Source organism: Haliotis rubra, unplaced genomic scaffold (genome assembly GCF_003918875.1).
Source record: "Haliotis rubra isolate DU_JTF1 unplaced genomic scaffold, ASM391887v1 Scf588, whole genome shotgun sequence".
NCBI lineage: Eukaryota > Metazoa > Mollusca > Gastropoda > Lepetellida > Haliotidae > Haliotis > Haliotis rubra.
The window spans coordinates 47,819-62,956 of record NW_025767288.1 but is presented as its reverse complement, the minus strand read 5'-3'; the positions used below and the strand labels follow the sequence as shown (position 1 = coordinate 62,956).

General features: G+C 39.6%; 1 protein-coding gene across 1 annotated transcript; it reads right to left on the bottom strand.

The window, feature by feature from the left end:
* Window positions 1-1,130: 1,130 nt before the first annotated feature.
* LOC124254945 (probable lysosomal cobalamin transporter) lies at window positions 1,131-14,954 on the bottom strand. Its single transcript, XM_046688785.1, has 13 exons — window positions 14,882-14,954; window positions 13,080-13,256; window positions 11,962-12,025; window positions 11,382-11,482; window positions 9,411-9,478; window positions 8,687-8,775; window positions 7,802-7,875; window positions 6,798-6,932; window positions 4,895-5,103; window positions 2,921-3,023; window positions 2,716-2,820; window positions 1,800-1,940; window positions 1,131-1,241 (listed from the first exon to the last, which is right to left on the bottom strand). The coding sequence occupies exons 1-13, from the start codon at window positions 14,939-14,941 to the stop codon at window positions 1,146-1,148; spliced, it is 1,422 nt and encodes a 473-aa protein (XP_046544741.1). The 5' UTR covers window positions 14,942-14,954; the 3' UTR covers window positions 1,131-1,145.
* Window positions 14,955-15,138: the final 184 nt, after the last annotated feature.

The following is a 15,138-nucleotide window of genomic DNA, read 5'->3' as shown; positions in this document are numbered from 1 at the left end:
TGTTTCCATGGTCAAAATGTTGCTGTTTATGACATCAATGGGGAAGTGTTTTTAAAGATGGAATGCTGGAATCTGGAAAATGCACTATGTGAGGTAGGATGCTTACAAAGTATGGTGGGGAGACTAAGGCTTCAACGAGTCTATTTTCTTGACCAGTTTAGGGGGTGACAGGTCTGGACTCAAGTCCAGCTAAACCCGACTCATGCTCAAGTACTCAAGTACCCATTGAAGCCCCAGATGAGATGCACTGAAGTGTCGGTGGAACCTGAACAATTGTTAAACTGTTGTTCGCGCACACTACACATCTACCACGCAGTTTCCATACAGTTTCCATACAGGATTCTATTCAGCCATCGTCACGTCCATGCCAGACTGCTAATGTTTAAACAACCTATGTGTAAGCTGAATCAGAGGGCCATTTAAATGTCAATGTCAAGAGTATGGGTCCAAAATAACAGCTTACATCCTGTCAGTATTAGATCAGTGTTTTACCTCGACTCAAAACAGGGGCCCCTAATTATTGGTTTTAAGTGTCCTTGCAGGCCTTACGTGGGCCCTGTGAAGTAACGGTGTAGAGACCTGTATGTTTTGATCATTTCTTTAGAGCCTGGAATGAATTTTTATCATGTGGGCTGATGGGTGAAATGATGCAAGAAATTGCTCTGAGAAAAACAATCAAACACTTAGCAAAGTCATAGATGTGTTGAGGGTACAGTGAAATAATATTGCAGTGATTTTTTTATGTTTGTACTGGATGCACATTTGCATGTTGGGTAAAACCCTGCTTAGATATAGACTAATAATGGGTTTTTTAATTGAGTGAGTGAGTGAGTGAGTGAAGAGTGAGTGAGTGAGTGAGTGAGTGAGTGAGTGAGTGAGTGAGTGAGTGAGTGAGTGAGTGAGTGAGTGAGTGAGTGAGTGAGTGCCGCTTAAGCAATATTCCAGCAATATTACAGCGGGGGACACCAGAAATGGGCTTCACACATTGTACCCATGTGGGGAACTGAACCCTGGTCTTCGGCATGAAGAGCAAACGCTTTAAGCACTAGGCTACCCCACCGCCCTTTCTCTGAAGAGGTAAACCTGTATGACCTGCCTCATGTCAGGTTTTCATTCCACATTCTGCTGAAATACTGTGGTATAAGTCATTCCAGACTTCCGCCATTACACTCACCTGCCACCTCCATGGTACACTGATGTAATGGAGTAGATGTTGTGTTTGATCCTCCAGTCATGTTGCCCTGGAAACAGAAATGGTATTAATGTTTCTTTTCAAGCATCAGTGTGAAATGACGCCTCTTAGACCCGCCACTCAAGCCCTGAACCCCATGATTGAAAGGGATCCAGTATTAAACGCTACGAGATTAATATATGAGTGAGTGAGTTTAGTTTTACGCCGCAACTCAGCAATATTCCAGCTATATGGTGGCGGTCTGTAAATAATCGAGTCTGGACCAGACAATCCAGTGATCAACAGCACGAGCATCGGTCTACGCAGTTGGGATATGATGACATGTGTCAACCAAGTCAGTGAACCTGACCACCCGACCCTGTTAGTCGCCTCTTACGACAAGCAAGGGTTGCTGAAGATCAAATTTTCATGGGTGATTAAGATATGAATTGATACAGGATTAAACATAAACTGATACATGCAAGTGTGTATCGTGTACCATCTGAGAATGTAACTGAGGATAACTAATGACAGGAGAAAGTCCCCCTGAAATACAAGCATGTGTTACAAGGGACCAATTCAATTTGAAGAGAAGTCATAGTGTGAAGGAAAACAAAAATTGACTCACATATTTCTGACTGCCAAAGGTGGAGTACTGTGGTGTCAGCTCATACACAATGATGTTGATGGCCAACACGATGAACATCAGTATCATGCACAACATCAGCAGGCCCTGGGGCCGTGTACGACGGGGACGGATCTTGTACATCTGATACACCAAAACATACTCCATTGTCTACATTATAGGAATTCGAAACAGGGAGAAATCAACATAATTTCTTGCATTAATGATCCTTTTGCTGAATATACAAAGACACATAAGGTAAATGAGTAATGTTAATATCTTACTCAAAATATTACTATGACTTTTGCTTTCTATAGTTTCTGAGACACAGACACATTTACTATAATGAAAAGTGGATCCTTTCACATTTCATTGGAAGATATTTTCTATTTAAATTTTTCTGTAAGTTTAGTTTTGAAGGAACTACTGTAATTTAATGACACAATGTTGTGTCTGAATGTTGTGTCTGAATGTAGTGGTGTTCCTATTAAATGAAATAATCGAATATTGGTCGCACAGTGACCAAACGACCATTAATCACCTTTTCTCATAATCGAACACAAACAATTTTAGAACTACTGTTTTAGTGTTTGAAACACTTGATGATGGAACATATCTTAGAAGTTGTCTGGGTCTGAAAACATGTTTAATTCTTAGAAAACTCTCTTCACTTACTGAAAAGTCATGACTGAATATTTCTTGAAGATTCTGGGAAGTTTATGCTCCTAATATTATTAGTCATCACTTTAAAGTAGCAAGTTGCATCGTTTTACATTGGATGTGAAATTTGCGAATGAGTTTCTAAATAACATTCTGAATGAATGTTGTGTCTGAATGAATGTTGTGTCTGAATGCATGTCATGTCTGGATGAATGTTGTGTCTGAATGAACACATGAACATAAAGGAGGAGACGCTGACCCTGATCCACAGGAACCAGATGCCGATGTTGCGGATGCCCGACATGGAGCAGAAGACGAAATACACGATGATGCCCGACATGAGGATGTAGTCCAGAGGGAACACCTGCAGAACGACAGTAGATAGTGTCAGTGACGTCAACGTACAAGGAAGTAACACTTCATATGGTAACTGACAATCAATGTCTGAGTGTGATGTACCGTACCATCTGACAGAAGACCAGTGCAATGTCTACAGGGTTGGGCAGCTTCCTCTGAGCCAGGGCGTAGCCAATCTTGTATCCTTTACTGTGCATGGCTTTGTCAATACTGAAAAGAACACCATTCAGTGCTGTAATACCTATTTACCCCTTAAAAATAGCACTAAAACATTGCTGTTTACTAAGAATAGTGAAGGGAGTTGGTGCTGGTTATCACTCTGGGGTAGCCTAGTGGTTAAGCATTCGCTCATCATGCCAAGAACACGGATTCGATTCCCCACATGGGTACAATGTGTGAAAACCATTCCTGGTGTCCTCCACTGTGATATTGCTGGAATATTGCTGAAAGTGTCGTAAAACTAAACTCACTGGTTATCACTCACAATACTTGTAGCTCAGTAATCAATCAATAATTGATGAAACCCCACGACAGAACTTATAACGAGACACAATCAAAACACTGTGAAAATGAAACAGGCACCGATTAATACTACGATCAAGATGATCAAGGTTATTTCCTAGTTCACCTCTCTGTGTTGTGTATCTTCATCTTGTGGGTTTTTAGAGGCTTAAGAACAATCGTTACTTGCATGAATAACTATAAAACATGTCAGCTTACAGTCAGGGCTACAGATAAGGCCGCGATGCATGGCGAATGTAATGCCTCAAAATCAATTAAGTACGACATAATATAAGATTTCAAGCGATAATGTACGCACACAAATACAATTGTATGCGTCTAACATTTAGTTTCCGTGCATCATGCAAATGGAAATCTATTTCGATAAATACTTGTCAAGTTTCTTTTGCGAAACATGATTTGACACATGAGGAAACCCCGACAGTAGGAATCACTTGTACTGCCATGCAACGATATGCGTCACTATGTTTCGTTTGCCTAAAACTACACTGATCTTATTTATATCGGACCATAGTGATCGATGAATCGTAACGACAAACCATGATCACCAACTCGAACACACAAAAACATGTCAGGACTCCTTCAAAATTCTCAGTACACCTCCACTTGCAATCAGATGTGTAAGTACACCGCATTTAAAAGTTATCTGGAGCCCTGACATAGTCAAGTTTATCTTAACAACAACAATCAGAATATTCACAATGTCTGTGACAAACATAACAATAAGAAATATACTTCTAAAGTTTAATTTGATGTTTCATTTTTTCTGAATATTGATTAGTCTCATTAATCATTCCTGAGGATTCACTGATTGACTGATCATTCGATCAATTGTCCAGCAAGGGAGCTGAATGTCTTCCATAATACAAGTTTCAGTCAACAAATAACAGGTGAGGTGATCTGATTGGGTTAAATGATGCGTTCAAGATTTTGCACTAGTGTGCGTTGAACTGGAGGTATGGGTTTATTGCTTGCATTTGGCTTGACTTATTATTATTTCAGTTGTCTTCTGAATTTAACATGGATTCCCCACTTAGACACCAAACAGTCCTTGTTTTATCCCTGTATTACCTATCTTTCTATTGGCATAAGAGCAAGTGAGTTTAGTTTCACGCCGCACTCAGCAATATTCCAGCCATATGGCGGCGGTCTGTAAATAATCGAGCCTAGACCAGACAATTTAGTGATCAACAGCATGAGCATCGATTTACGCAATTGGGATACGAATGAATGACATGTGTCAACCAAGTCAGTGAGTCTGACCACCTGATCCTGTTAGTTGCCTCTTACGACAAGCATGGGTTACTGAAGATCAATTCTAACCCCGATCTTCACAGGTCGGTAAGATAAGACAGGGGATTGATCCACTAAGGTCTGTTCTTAGTTTAAAGGCAACCATTAAGTATGAGAGTCTTTCTGTTAACTGGCTTTGTAAAGTGGTCTGTCAGATATCTGTATAACAAAGCATATATCTTATATCAAAGCAACCCGTCACGGGTATGACAAGTAAATCATATTTATGATGAGTACAACTTGAGTCCATTATGAGTTGAACCTACTTGGTGAGCAACAGTGAGATGAAGATGAGCAAGGCCACGAGAAGAAACAAAAAGCCAAACAGCATCTCAAACGGACGTAGCACCAGCAGACATTTCCGTATGCAGCTTCTGTCATTGGCCTCCAGATGGCGCAGCTGTCTTTCCATCAAACGATCCTGCTCATCAGTGTGTTGTTGGTCACGATTGCCCAATCTTTTGCGACTTGAATACTGGAATAAAATTTCATCCATGAAATATTTCTGCACTATATCCCTTTGAAATAGTACTTGGAAATCTGGCAAATGGTACTTTAAAATCCAGTATGCTATTTGTTAATGCGGCATTCGGAAATATTTCAGCGATCCTAAATAGTTTCATCTGGACAAGACAAGCCAGTGATTGATGTGGTGAGCAAGCAATCTCCAGCATCTTATCAGCCAAATCACTGAGTGTGACCTCAAGATATATTTGATGGTCTCTTATGCCGATTACAGATCCCTGGGGACCTATTATTGCCCACAATTCTCTTGGATAATTGAGAATCTGGGAAACAACTACATGCAATAATTTACAGGAAACAGAATATTGCATCCTTTATTGAAAATGGATGCAAATAATTACCACTAAGACATTATACTGTTTGGGGATAATGAAAAGGCTTGGCTGTATGAATTATTAAAACTAATCCACATGTACAGGCTGCACGTTTCAGTACTAATGTTTCTATTCTCGTAAAAAATGAATTCAAATGTCAACACTGATTACCCTTATGGATTTCAGTGTCCAGAATACAGTCATGCCATTTTTATCTTGCTGCTGTGATTACCCTGGCCAGTAGGAACCCTACAGTAGGAATACAGCCATGCTGCTGTGATTACCCTAGCCAGTAGGAATACAGCCATGCTGCTGTGATTACCCTAGCCAGTAGGAATACAGCCATGCTGCTGTGATTACCCTAGACAGTAGGAATACAGCCATGCTGCTGTGATTACCCTAGACCAGTAGGAATACCAGCTGCTGGAATACAGCCAGCCAGCAGCCATGCTGCTGTGATTACCCTAGACCAGTAGGAATACAGCCATGCTGCTGTGATTACCCTAGACAGTAGGAATACAGCCATGCTGCTGTGATTACCCTAGCCATGCCATGCTGCTGATTACCTTGGCCAGTAGGAATACAGCCATGCTGCTGTGATTACCCCATAGCCAGCAGGAATACAGCCATGCTGCTGTGATTACCCCTAGACAGTAGGAATACAGCCATGCTGCTGTGATTACCCTGGCCAGTAGGAATACAGCCATGCTGCTGTGATTACCCTAGACAGTAGGAATACAGCCATGCTGCTGTGATTACCCTGACCAGCAGGAATACAGCCATGCTGCTGTGATTACCCTAGACAGTAGGAATACAGCCATGCTGCTGTGATTACCCTAGCCAGTAGGAATACAGCCATGCTGCTGTGATTACCCTAGCCAGTAGGAATACAGCCATGCTGCTGTGATTACCCTAGCCAGTAGGAATACAGCCATGCTGCTGTGATTACCCTAGCCAGTAGGAATACAGCCATGCTGCTGTGATTACCCTAGACCAGCAGGAATACAGCCATGCTGCTGTGATTACCCTAGCCAGTAGGAATACAGCCATGCTGCTGTGATTACCCTAGACAGTAGGAATACAGCCATGCTGCTGTGATTACCCTGACCAGTAGGAATACAGCCATGCTGCTGTGATTACCCTGGCCAGTAGGAATACAGCCATGCTGCTGTGATTACCCTGACCAGCAGGAATACAGCCATGCTGCTGTGATTACCCTGGCCAGTAGGAATACAGCCATGCTGCTGTGATTACCCTGACCAGCAGGAATACAGCTATGCTGCTGTGATTACCCTGACCAGCAGGAATACAGCTATGCTGCGGTGATTACCTTTTCCTTGATGGCCTGTCGTCTCTCTGCTCTCTCCACCCTTTCTTCTCTCTGACCATGTACTTGCATTTTTTCCTTCTTGGCACTCAAGCGGCCCTTGATGAGGTCAATAGGTAGGGCAGACATCCCATAAGCCTGAAATTTGGAAGAAATACAGTTGAATTTGAGTGCACTGACAGACCTCCAGGGTGTTATTGTTTAACATAACACTCAATAATATTCCAGCTATATGACGGCAGTCTGCAAATAATCGGGTCTGGATCAGACAATCCAGTGATTGACGCCATGAGCATCAATCTAAGAAATTGGGGTATGATGACATGCATGACCCGTGAGTGAGTGAGTGAGTGAGTTTGGATTTACTCCGCTTTTAGCAACATTCCAGCTATATCATGACAGGGGACACCAGAAATTGGCTTCACACATTGTACCCATGTGTCGAATTGAACCCTGGTCTTCGGCATGATGAGCGAACGCTCTAACACGGAACACGGTAGACTGATACCTACTCACGTCTCTGACTTTGCTGTTTCAGACTTGCCTACCTCTTTTAAAGAAAATAGTAAGATCAACTAAAAAATAAAAGTAAGGCAGGTGTATTTGATAGTAGGGCATGTTACTGTCAAGAAATAAAGAGGAAAAACATAGCTGGTTAAAATCTTAATATAGCCTTTAACAGTCAATTAGTCAAATGTGGTGCCAGTCTAATTGACGTTTATAAAGTCTTTCACTTTGAAATAAACTTTACAAGCACTGTAAGATGCAAAGATTATTTATTTATAATGTTTTGATGCGACTTTCTGTTTTCAGTACTTTATGTACCATAAATGACTCTGTAAATAGCATGGGCATGCCTATATCTAGTATTCTACCACTTACTTGTAGAAGTTGTAAGGAATTTCAGTATGATCGTAAGATCGTAATTATGCACCAAAAATAGTAAGCCTTACGCTCAAATAGTAAGGATAGGCAAGTCTGCAGTTTTGTAATTTCTTTCCACGTACCGTATACATGATGAAGGCCATCATTCCCAGCAGGCTCAACACACTGATGATAAAGGACAGAGAGTCTTCCAACCCTGTTAGAACACACAATTGATCCAGAGTGAGTGATGAAGTAAGGTCGACAATGTGAAAGCTACAGCAATATCACAAAAATCAAAGCCAAGAAATCAAACAGGCAAAATCACACACAAATGATCTCTACACAGTATGCTTGGTTTCACACAGCACATATATTTCTGGGATTATTTTGGATTTTACATAAGTGACCAAAAGTATTTTGCTAATTCTAATTTATTTTAATAATTTGCAAAAAACAGTAATATTCATAAAGACCATATGAATACAAAATGCCTGTTAGAAAGTGGTCAAATGCAACATGTTATATTTGGGATTACACTTTCTTAATAAAGTACAGATTCCAGTACTTTCTGAGGTAGAGGTCAATGCTACACAACAGTAGTGGTGTTCTGATGAACCAATCAAAGACAGGTCACAGTGACCAAACGACCAATCAATTGATCACATTTTCTCATAATCAAACACGAACGATTTTTGAACTAATGTTTTAGTATTTGAAACACTTGATGATGGAACAGAAGTTGTCAGGGCCTGAAAACGATTTTAATTCTTAGATAATTCACTTCACTTATTGAAAAGTCATGACTAAACATTTCTTGAAGACTCCATTTTACATTACAGTTTCTTAATAAAACAAACAACAACAGAGAACCACATTATACTTATCATCAATAACAACCTGAACAGGAAAATATGAAAAATGACACTAAGCAATTGTTTATATGATTACTCGTTGGTAATGAACCAATTATCAATTGTGAGATTTCAACCAATTCCCAACACTACCCAACAGACAAGTGATCTCACCATTGCTAGCCAGGTCCTTGAAAAGGGCTTCTATCTGCTTCCACTCAGTAGAATTAGCGTTGGGAGTGCCCTTGGTGGGAACAAAAGCACTGAAACATAGCAGGAGAATAGTTATATTAATCAAAGCACTAATCAAAAACAAAGAAAATGTCCAGAGTATCCATAGAAAATCAGTACTTGCTTATAAGGGACCATAAGGGAGGGGAGAGGGAGAGGGAGAGAGAGAGGAGAGAGAGAGAGAGAGAGAGGGGAGGGGGAGTCACCCATTTTGTTCTAAGGGGGGAGGGAGGGTGGGTCATGTACTAAAGAGATGTGGGAGGGAGTGTGTGTGTGTGTGTGTGTGTGAGTGTGTGTGTGTGTGTGTGTGTGTGTGTGTGTGTGTGTGTGAGAGAGAGAGAGAGAGAGAGAGAGAGAGAGAATTATTATAAAAATTATGCTTAAAACATAGCAGGGGGTAATAGATTTTGTACATGACATAGGGTGTTTGTGTGTCCCACTTACTTTGAACTTAAATTTTAGGGGGTTGGGTTTGGGGTGGTGAGGCTGGGGTGGTGGTTCACATTGTACATGCCCTCCATAAAAATCATCATCACACAAACCTAGCCATAGATTATGAACTGTCCCTAAATGATTCATGCTCAAGTTTACAAACTAGGGAACATCAGTTGCTAGTTGGTACTTTCAATTCCAACCCCTAAATAATATAACAGAAACATATACCAACCCAATCAACATGAGAGTAGCGACGACCAGGATAAACACAATCAGGTACTTCAGAGCTGTACAGCATCTCTGAATATATAAGTTCATTTACTAATGAATCGCTGAACATCATTGTACATTTACATATGAATTTCCATCATAGACATGTTTGGACACATATTTCATCATCATAAACCAAACATGTGAAGTAGATCTAGGTGGGGATGAGTGAGTTTAGTTTTATGCCACACTCAGCACTATTACAGCTATACCGTGACAGTCTGTAAATAATCGAGTCTGGGCCATACAATCCAGTGATCCAACAGCTTGGGCATTAATCTACACAACTGGAATACGATGACATGTGTCAATCAAGTCAGCGAGCTTGACCACCTGATCCCGTTAGTCGCTTCTTACGACAAGCATGGGTTACTGAAGATCAATTCTAAACCTGCGGATCTTCACGGGCGAGATCTATATGTGGGAGCAGAGAAGAGGAGAGTTATTTGAGGGGGAAAGCCAATACCATTGATTAAGGATCATCGATTACAAATGGATCGAATGATTAAACAGGGTTCTTCCTCATACTGGAATTCTGCATATAGGACACCTTTGACACACATTGATTTACTCGACACAGAGTCCACAGTGTCATACTTTTAATACTGAAAAACACTAGGGCTGTAACGAATACACTATGTTGCGAATATGATATGTATCACGAATATTGGGTAACAAATACGAAGAATTATTCACGAATACAATGACTGATGCACAATATTGAATGCCTATGTTGACAGTGTTAATTTGTCACAGCAATAACCAGTCATCTCATGACACTCAAATTTGGTATGTAATAGTTAAGTTGACAGTACCATGTGCGGCCTTGGCAAACTAACATGACTACTACAAGGCTAGTACATAATGCATTCTTGCATATCTCATTTTGAAAAAGGGCATAAGGGTTCAAGTAAAACACACTCCCTTAAAATTTTTAAATATTCATGAATATTCGGTTCTGGTGACCACAAATAACGAATTGAATTCATGAAGGGCTACGGTTCGATTCACCGAATATGCGAGTGAATCGTTACAGCCTTAATAAACACCACACAAAGCAGTAGTACAGCTATATCAGGCCAGTCAGTACAGAATCCTGTGTGGATAAGTATTAGGATAATCTAGTGATTGATATCATGAGCAATTTCTACAGCTGTAAAAACATGCCACACAGTCCCAGAGCCTGATCCCCTGATAAGTTAGTGCCTCTTATGATGACAATACAAAGCTGGGGACCTAATTTAACCCGTAATAAGTGATAACATACGATAAGATACTGGCTTTCTTTATTATCTTATCACGGATTCACTGGTGTTGCTTCACATGTACTTCTATAGCTATCTGTTTCCTGGTTTTTCATTACCCTGATACAGGCGCAAGACTATACACAAAATATTGTGTTCCTCAAAATACAGAAGTTGACATCCATAATTTTATACCTTTATGGAGATTTTGAGCTCAAACTTGGCACCAAATGAGTGCTTTTAGATAAATAAGGTCAAGATAAATCCATTAATTGTTTGGTAGTCATGATGAATCGCTGCTTGGGAAAACCTGTATGGAGACGTGTAAACATGCACAGTGAGGCCTAACAAAATGTTGTGGTTCCAACTATCCAACCGACACTTGAATTCTGGTGCCGACCCTACTTTTCTAAGCAGAATGAATAAAATAAGCTTTCAGGTACCATTGTTTTTCCCCGGCGCAGACAGATATCGGTCATTCTGATAGAGACAGTCGATATGATGGCCGCAAGCTTGATCGAATAAACAATTACACATTGATACATGTGTTATTAGTTTGTACTTTCCTTCTAAAAATAATATGTAAAAAAAACCATTCCTACCTACCTACCCTAAATTTTAAAGAGGTGTAATCGAACCACAACATTTTTTTTATTTGGCCTGACTGCAAGTCTGCAGGAAAGACTTACACTCTTGCATGATGTAGGGGTAGCCTCATCTTTCTCCTCATAGAAGAAATAGAAGAAGGGTAGCAAGATGAACAGACAGAACGTCACGAGAGCATACAGCGCTGGAAATGAACAAGATTTGGGTCATTAGATCAAGTATAAACAGCAGGCTGCACACCTTTCTCTCTTTGAGCGATTTTGGGGAAGCAGTGAGCCAAGAATATGTGTGGCTTTGCTCAGAGACTCTTAATGCTTTGCTCGTTTGTTCTGAGCATTTCGAAACTTTGATGCACAGTAAATGACGTGCCTTAGACAATCTGGCTGCTGCTGATCCTAGATCTAATTAGATTGGTTGGTTGGTTGTTTAATGCAGCACTAAGCAATATTCCAGCTATATGGCAGCAGTCTGTAATTAATGAAGTCTGGACCAGACAATCCAGTGGTCAACAGCATGAGCATCCACTTGTGTTATTGGGATGTGATGACATCTGTCAACCAAGTCAGCAAGCTTGACCACCCACTCCTGTTAGTAGCTTCTTATGACAAGAATGAATGGTGAAGGCCAATTCTAACCCAGATCTTCACGGGTCACATCACTTACTGTAATAGCCATAAAGGACTGAATGCTCAATTGAAGCTCGGGAGGCAGAGTCATTAGCCCAATCCTTTAATATAAAAAAAAAAAAAACCCATCATTGTTCAACTCATAATTCTACAAAAACATGTAATTGAGATTGATGATAAATTTGTCATACATCTTGTTCATTTAATCAGACTTTTTGAGAATAATAATACAAATTGAAAACAATTCAGATAATATTTTACCTGCAAGAATAATATTGATAAACATGATGATAATGAAACATAAAATAGAAAAAGTGCTAAAAAACTTCAATATTATAAAATTACATGACTTGTATTCTGTGATAAATAAACTGAAAATCATTTGGAACTATTCTCAGTCAACAGTCACGACATTTATAAAAAACGTAATATACTCAGCTTAATATGTTAACAATTTTACCCGATTCATTCCAACATGTACAATGCATTAAAACAGAAATGATGTTTCAATTTCTAACCTTCCCAACACCATGTGTATTTTTTAATCAAATATTTCCACCACTTTTCTAATCAAATACTTTCATTAGATACAGGGGCTATGGGATAACCTAGTGGTTAAAAGTTACCTCAACATGCCAAAGGCCTGGGTATGATTTCCCTGCATGGGTACAACATGTGATTCTTTGTGAAGCTGATTTCTGGTGTTCCACACTTAAATATCGCTGGGAATTTGCTAAAATAAAACCCAACTCACTGACGGAGAGTGAGTGAGTGAGTATGGTTTTACACAGCTTTTAGCAATATTCCAGCAACATCACGGCAGGGGACACCAGAAATGGGCTTCACACATTGTGCCCATGTGGGGATACAAACCCGGGTCTTTGGCTTGATAAGTAAATGCTTCAACCAGTAGGCCACCCCACCCCACAGACTGACGGAGAAGGCAGGTGAAAGTGATGCATTTCTATAACATTTACCACCTTGGTGCTGACAAACCTAGAAACATGAGGGACAATGGGATTCAAACCCACTATCATAACCTTCTAGCACTCAAAAGGGATACATACTGGGGCACCTGTGTTCCCCTGGGACAAACACACAAGCCTTTAATAGCATCATCATAATATCATACAAGTATAATGATAATAACGTCACCTTGAATGATCCATCAGTTGTTTTCATGTAGGATACAAGGAAGATGTCAACGGGTACAATGGCCGACGTCAGCAGGGTGATAGTCAGAGCAAAGATGGTGGCCAGGGTTGTCGACAGCTCACTGTCATATTTGCTCATATAATAACGGATGTATATTGCCGAAAACAACAGCGTCAGCTGAAATAAACATCAGTGAACATTGGTGAAGTAGTAATTTTTTAGTAGGTGAGAGAATGCTGTTTATAGGTTTAGTACACAAAAGTCCAGCTTTCTCATGTTGTATTCCACAAAGCAGTCTTAGCCCTATGATTTTCATAAGTAATGTTAATACATGGCAGTGTTGACTGTCTTAGCACTAAGATTGTATTGTGAAATAGGAAATGATGCTAAGTGTCACTCAATGAGTTGGGTCACTCCAAATGATCAGAGAGCATTCCAGCTGATCCTAAAGACAATCATAATACTTGTCTGTATGCCCTAGTCTAGAAACATTTTTCAGGAACCAGTGGAATAAACAATATGGGCATCTGGCAAGCCAATGGCTTTTAGGTTGCTGTTGATAATATTTATTCTTTCTCCCATTAGATTTTAGTAAAAAGGTGTGACTATATGTTCATCCGTCTTACTGTCCAACTTTCCTGATCAACTAAGCAGTAAATAGTAAGTTGTAATTTCTAAAACACAGTATGATTAATGAAAAGATTCTAATCATTACCCAAAGAATGGGGTGAATAGGAGAGATGACAGGCTGTGTCTGGGAAAATGATTTCTATACTCTACTCTTCTTACATATATCATTAGAAATTTTACCTGTACACAAATAAAACCTTTTTTCTTGTGACCAGTTGTAACCTGCAACGCATACAGTGACTGCTCTAGGCTCCTGAATATTGGAGTCATCATGACACTTAATGTCTTCAAGAAAGTCTCATGCATATTATAAGGGGTTTTAATTTACAAATTATGAGAATTGGATTTATTGTCACATCGACCAAACAGCAAAATTATTGTGATTATTTACAACACATATTGTGTAAGATCCGCAAGATTTCTGTGTCAGAGCAATCTCTGGGCATTGGCACAGAAAGTAGAGCTCCAAATTCCTATAAATATGTAAACATGTTCTGTGCCAAACAGTTCACAGACCAGTGTATCATACATATGCCAAAGTATTCTACTTCAATTTAGGTAAAACTTAAGTCTGCACATAAGAACCATTTTGAGATGTTGGAAAACATTGTCATTGCCCAATATTTCCACTGGCAATACAGTTTATGGGCCAATGAACCCGCCAATTCTAAATATAATCTTCACATTATGATGTAACATTTAAATTCATTATAGGGGCATTTTCAGTTCAATAAAAAGGTAGAATGTTGTACAAAAATAGGATTCGACTTTAAATTTGTACCAAAATAGAAAAGACCAATGTTCATATTGACTGTATTCAGGAAATGGCAGCTTTTGAATTTGAACGACCGGGGAACGCACAGCGAGTTGAAAAGTAATGTGAAACCAACGAATACGTCGTTTGGGGAATTATACTTCTACTGACGTTCCCTACGCCGGTCTGGTATCTCTAACCTGCTGAATCATGTGCAGATATACATATCGTAGAAGAGTGACGTCCATGTCAAAGTGACATATCTTATAAATATTGCAGTACGCATCTATCACTGTCTACCTAATGCGTCTTCTTCAAAGATATAACATGTTTATAAGTTTTGCAGCATGTCACTAATATTAGTTGGTGTAGCACGATTTGGCCCTTCTATTGTTTGTGATATGTTCTTAACACTTACGACAATAACAACAACAAAGGGAATCCATCCTGCAGCCAAAACTGCACTTGGGATCGCCATTTTGTTTTGTTGGTGTCACATGATAAACGACCATACTATTTGATAGGGACTACTCTTACTCTACTTGAATGAATTTCATTTTCAGAGAAAGACCGGTTATATATTTATTCCCCTAAATTCGGAATACGTAATACGGATTAAAATGTAAAAAAAACCCGAGATAGATGCAAATACAAAGTTTTATTTTGTAATGTTTT

Coding starts and splice junctions, on each gene's coding strand:
- LOC124254945 (XM_046688785.1), bottom strand. CDS start 14,941: ATGGCGATCCCAAGTGCAGTTTTGGCTGCAGGATGGATTCCCTTTGTT. Junction 2,821..2,920: donor CACTGGTCTTCTGTCAGATG/GTACGGTACATC, acceptor GTCGTTCTGCAG/GTGTTCCCTCTGGACTACAT. Junction 1,941..2,715: donor TCTGGTTCCTGTGGATCAGG/GTCAGCGTCTCC, acceptor TTGGTGTATCAG/ATGTACAAGATCCGTCCCCG.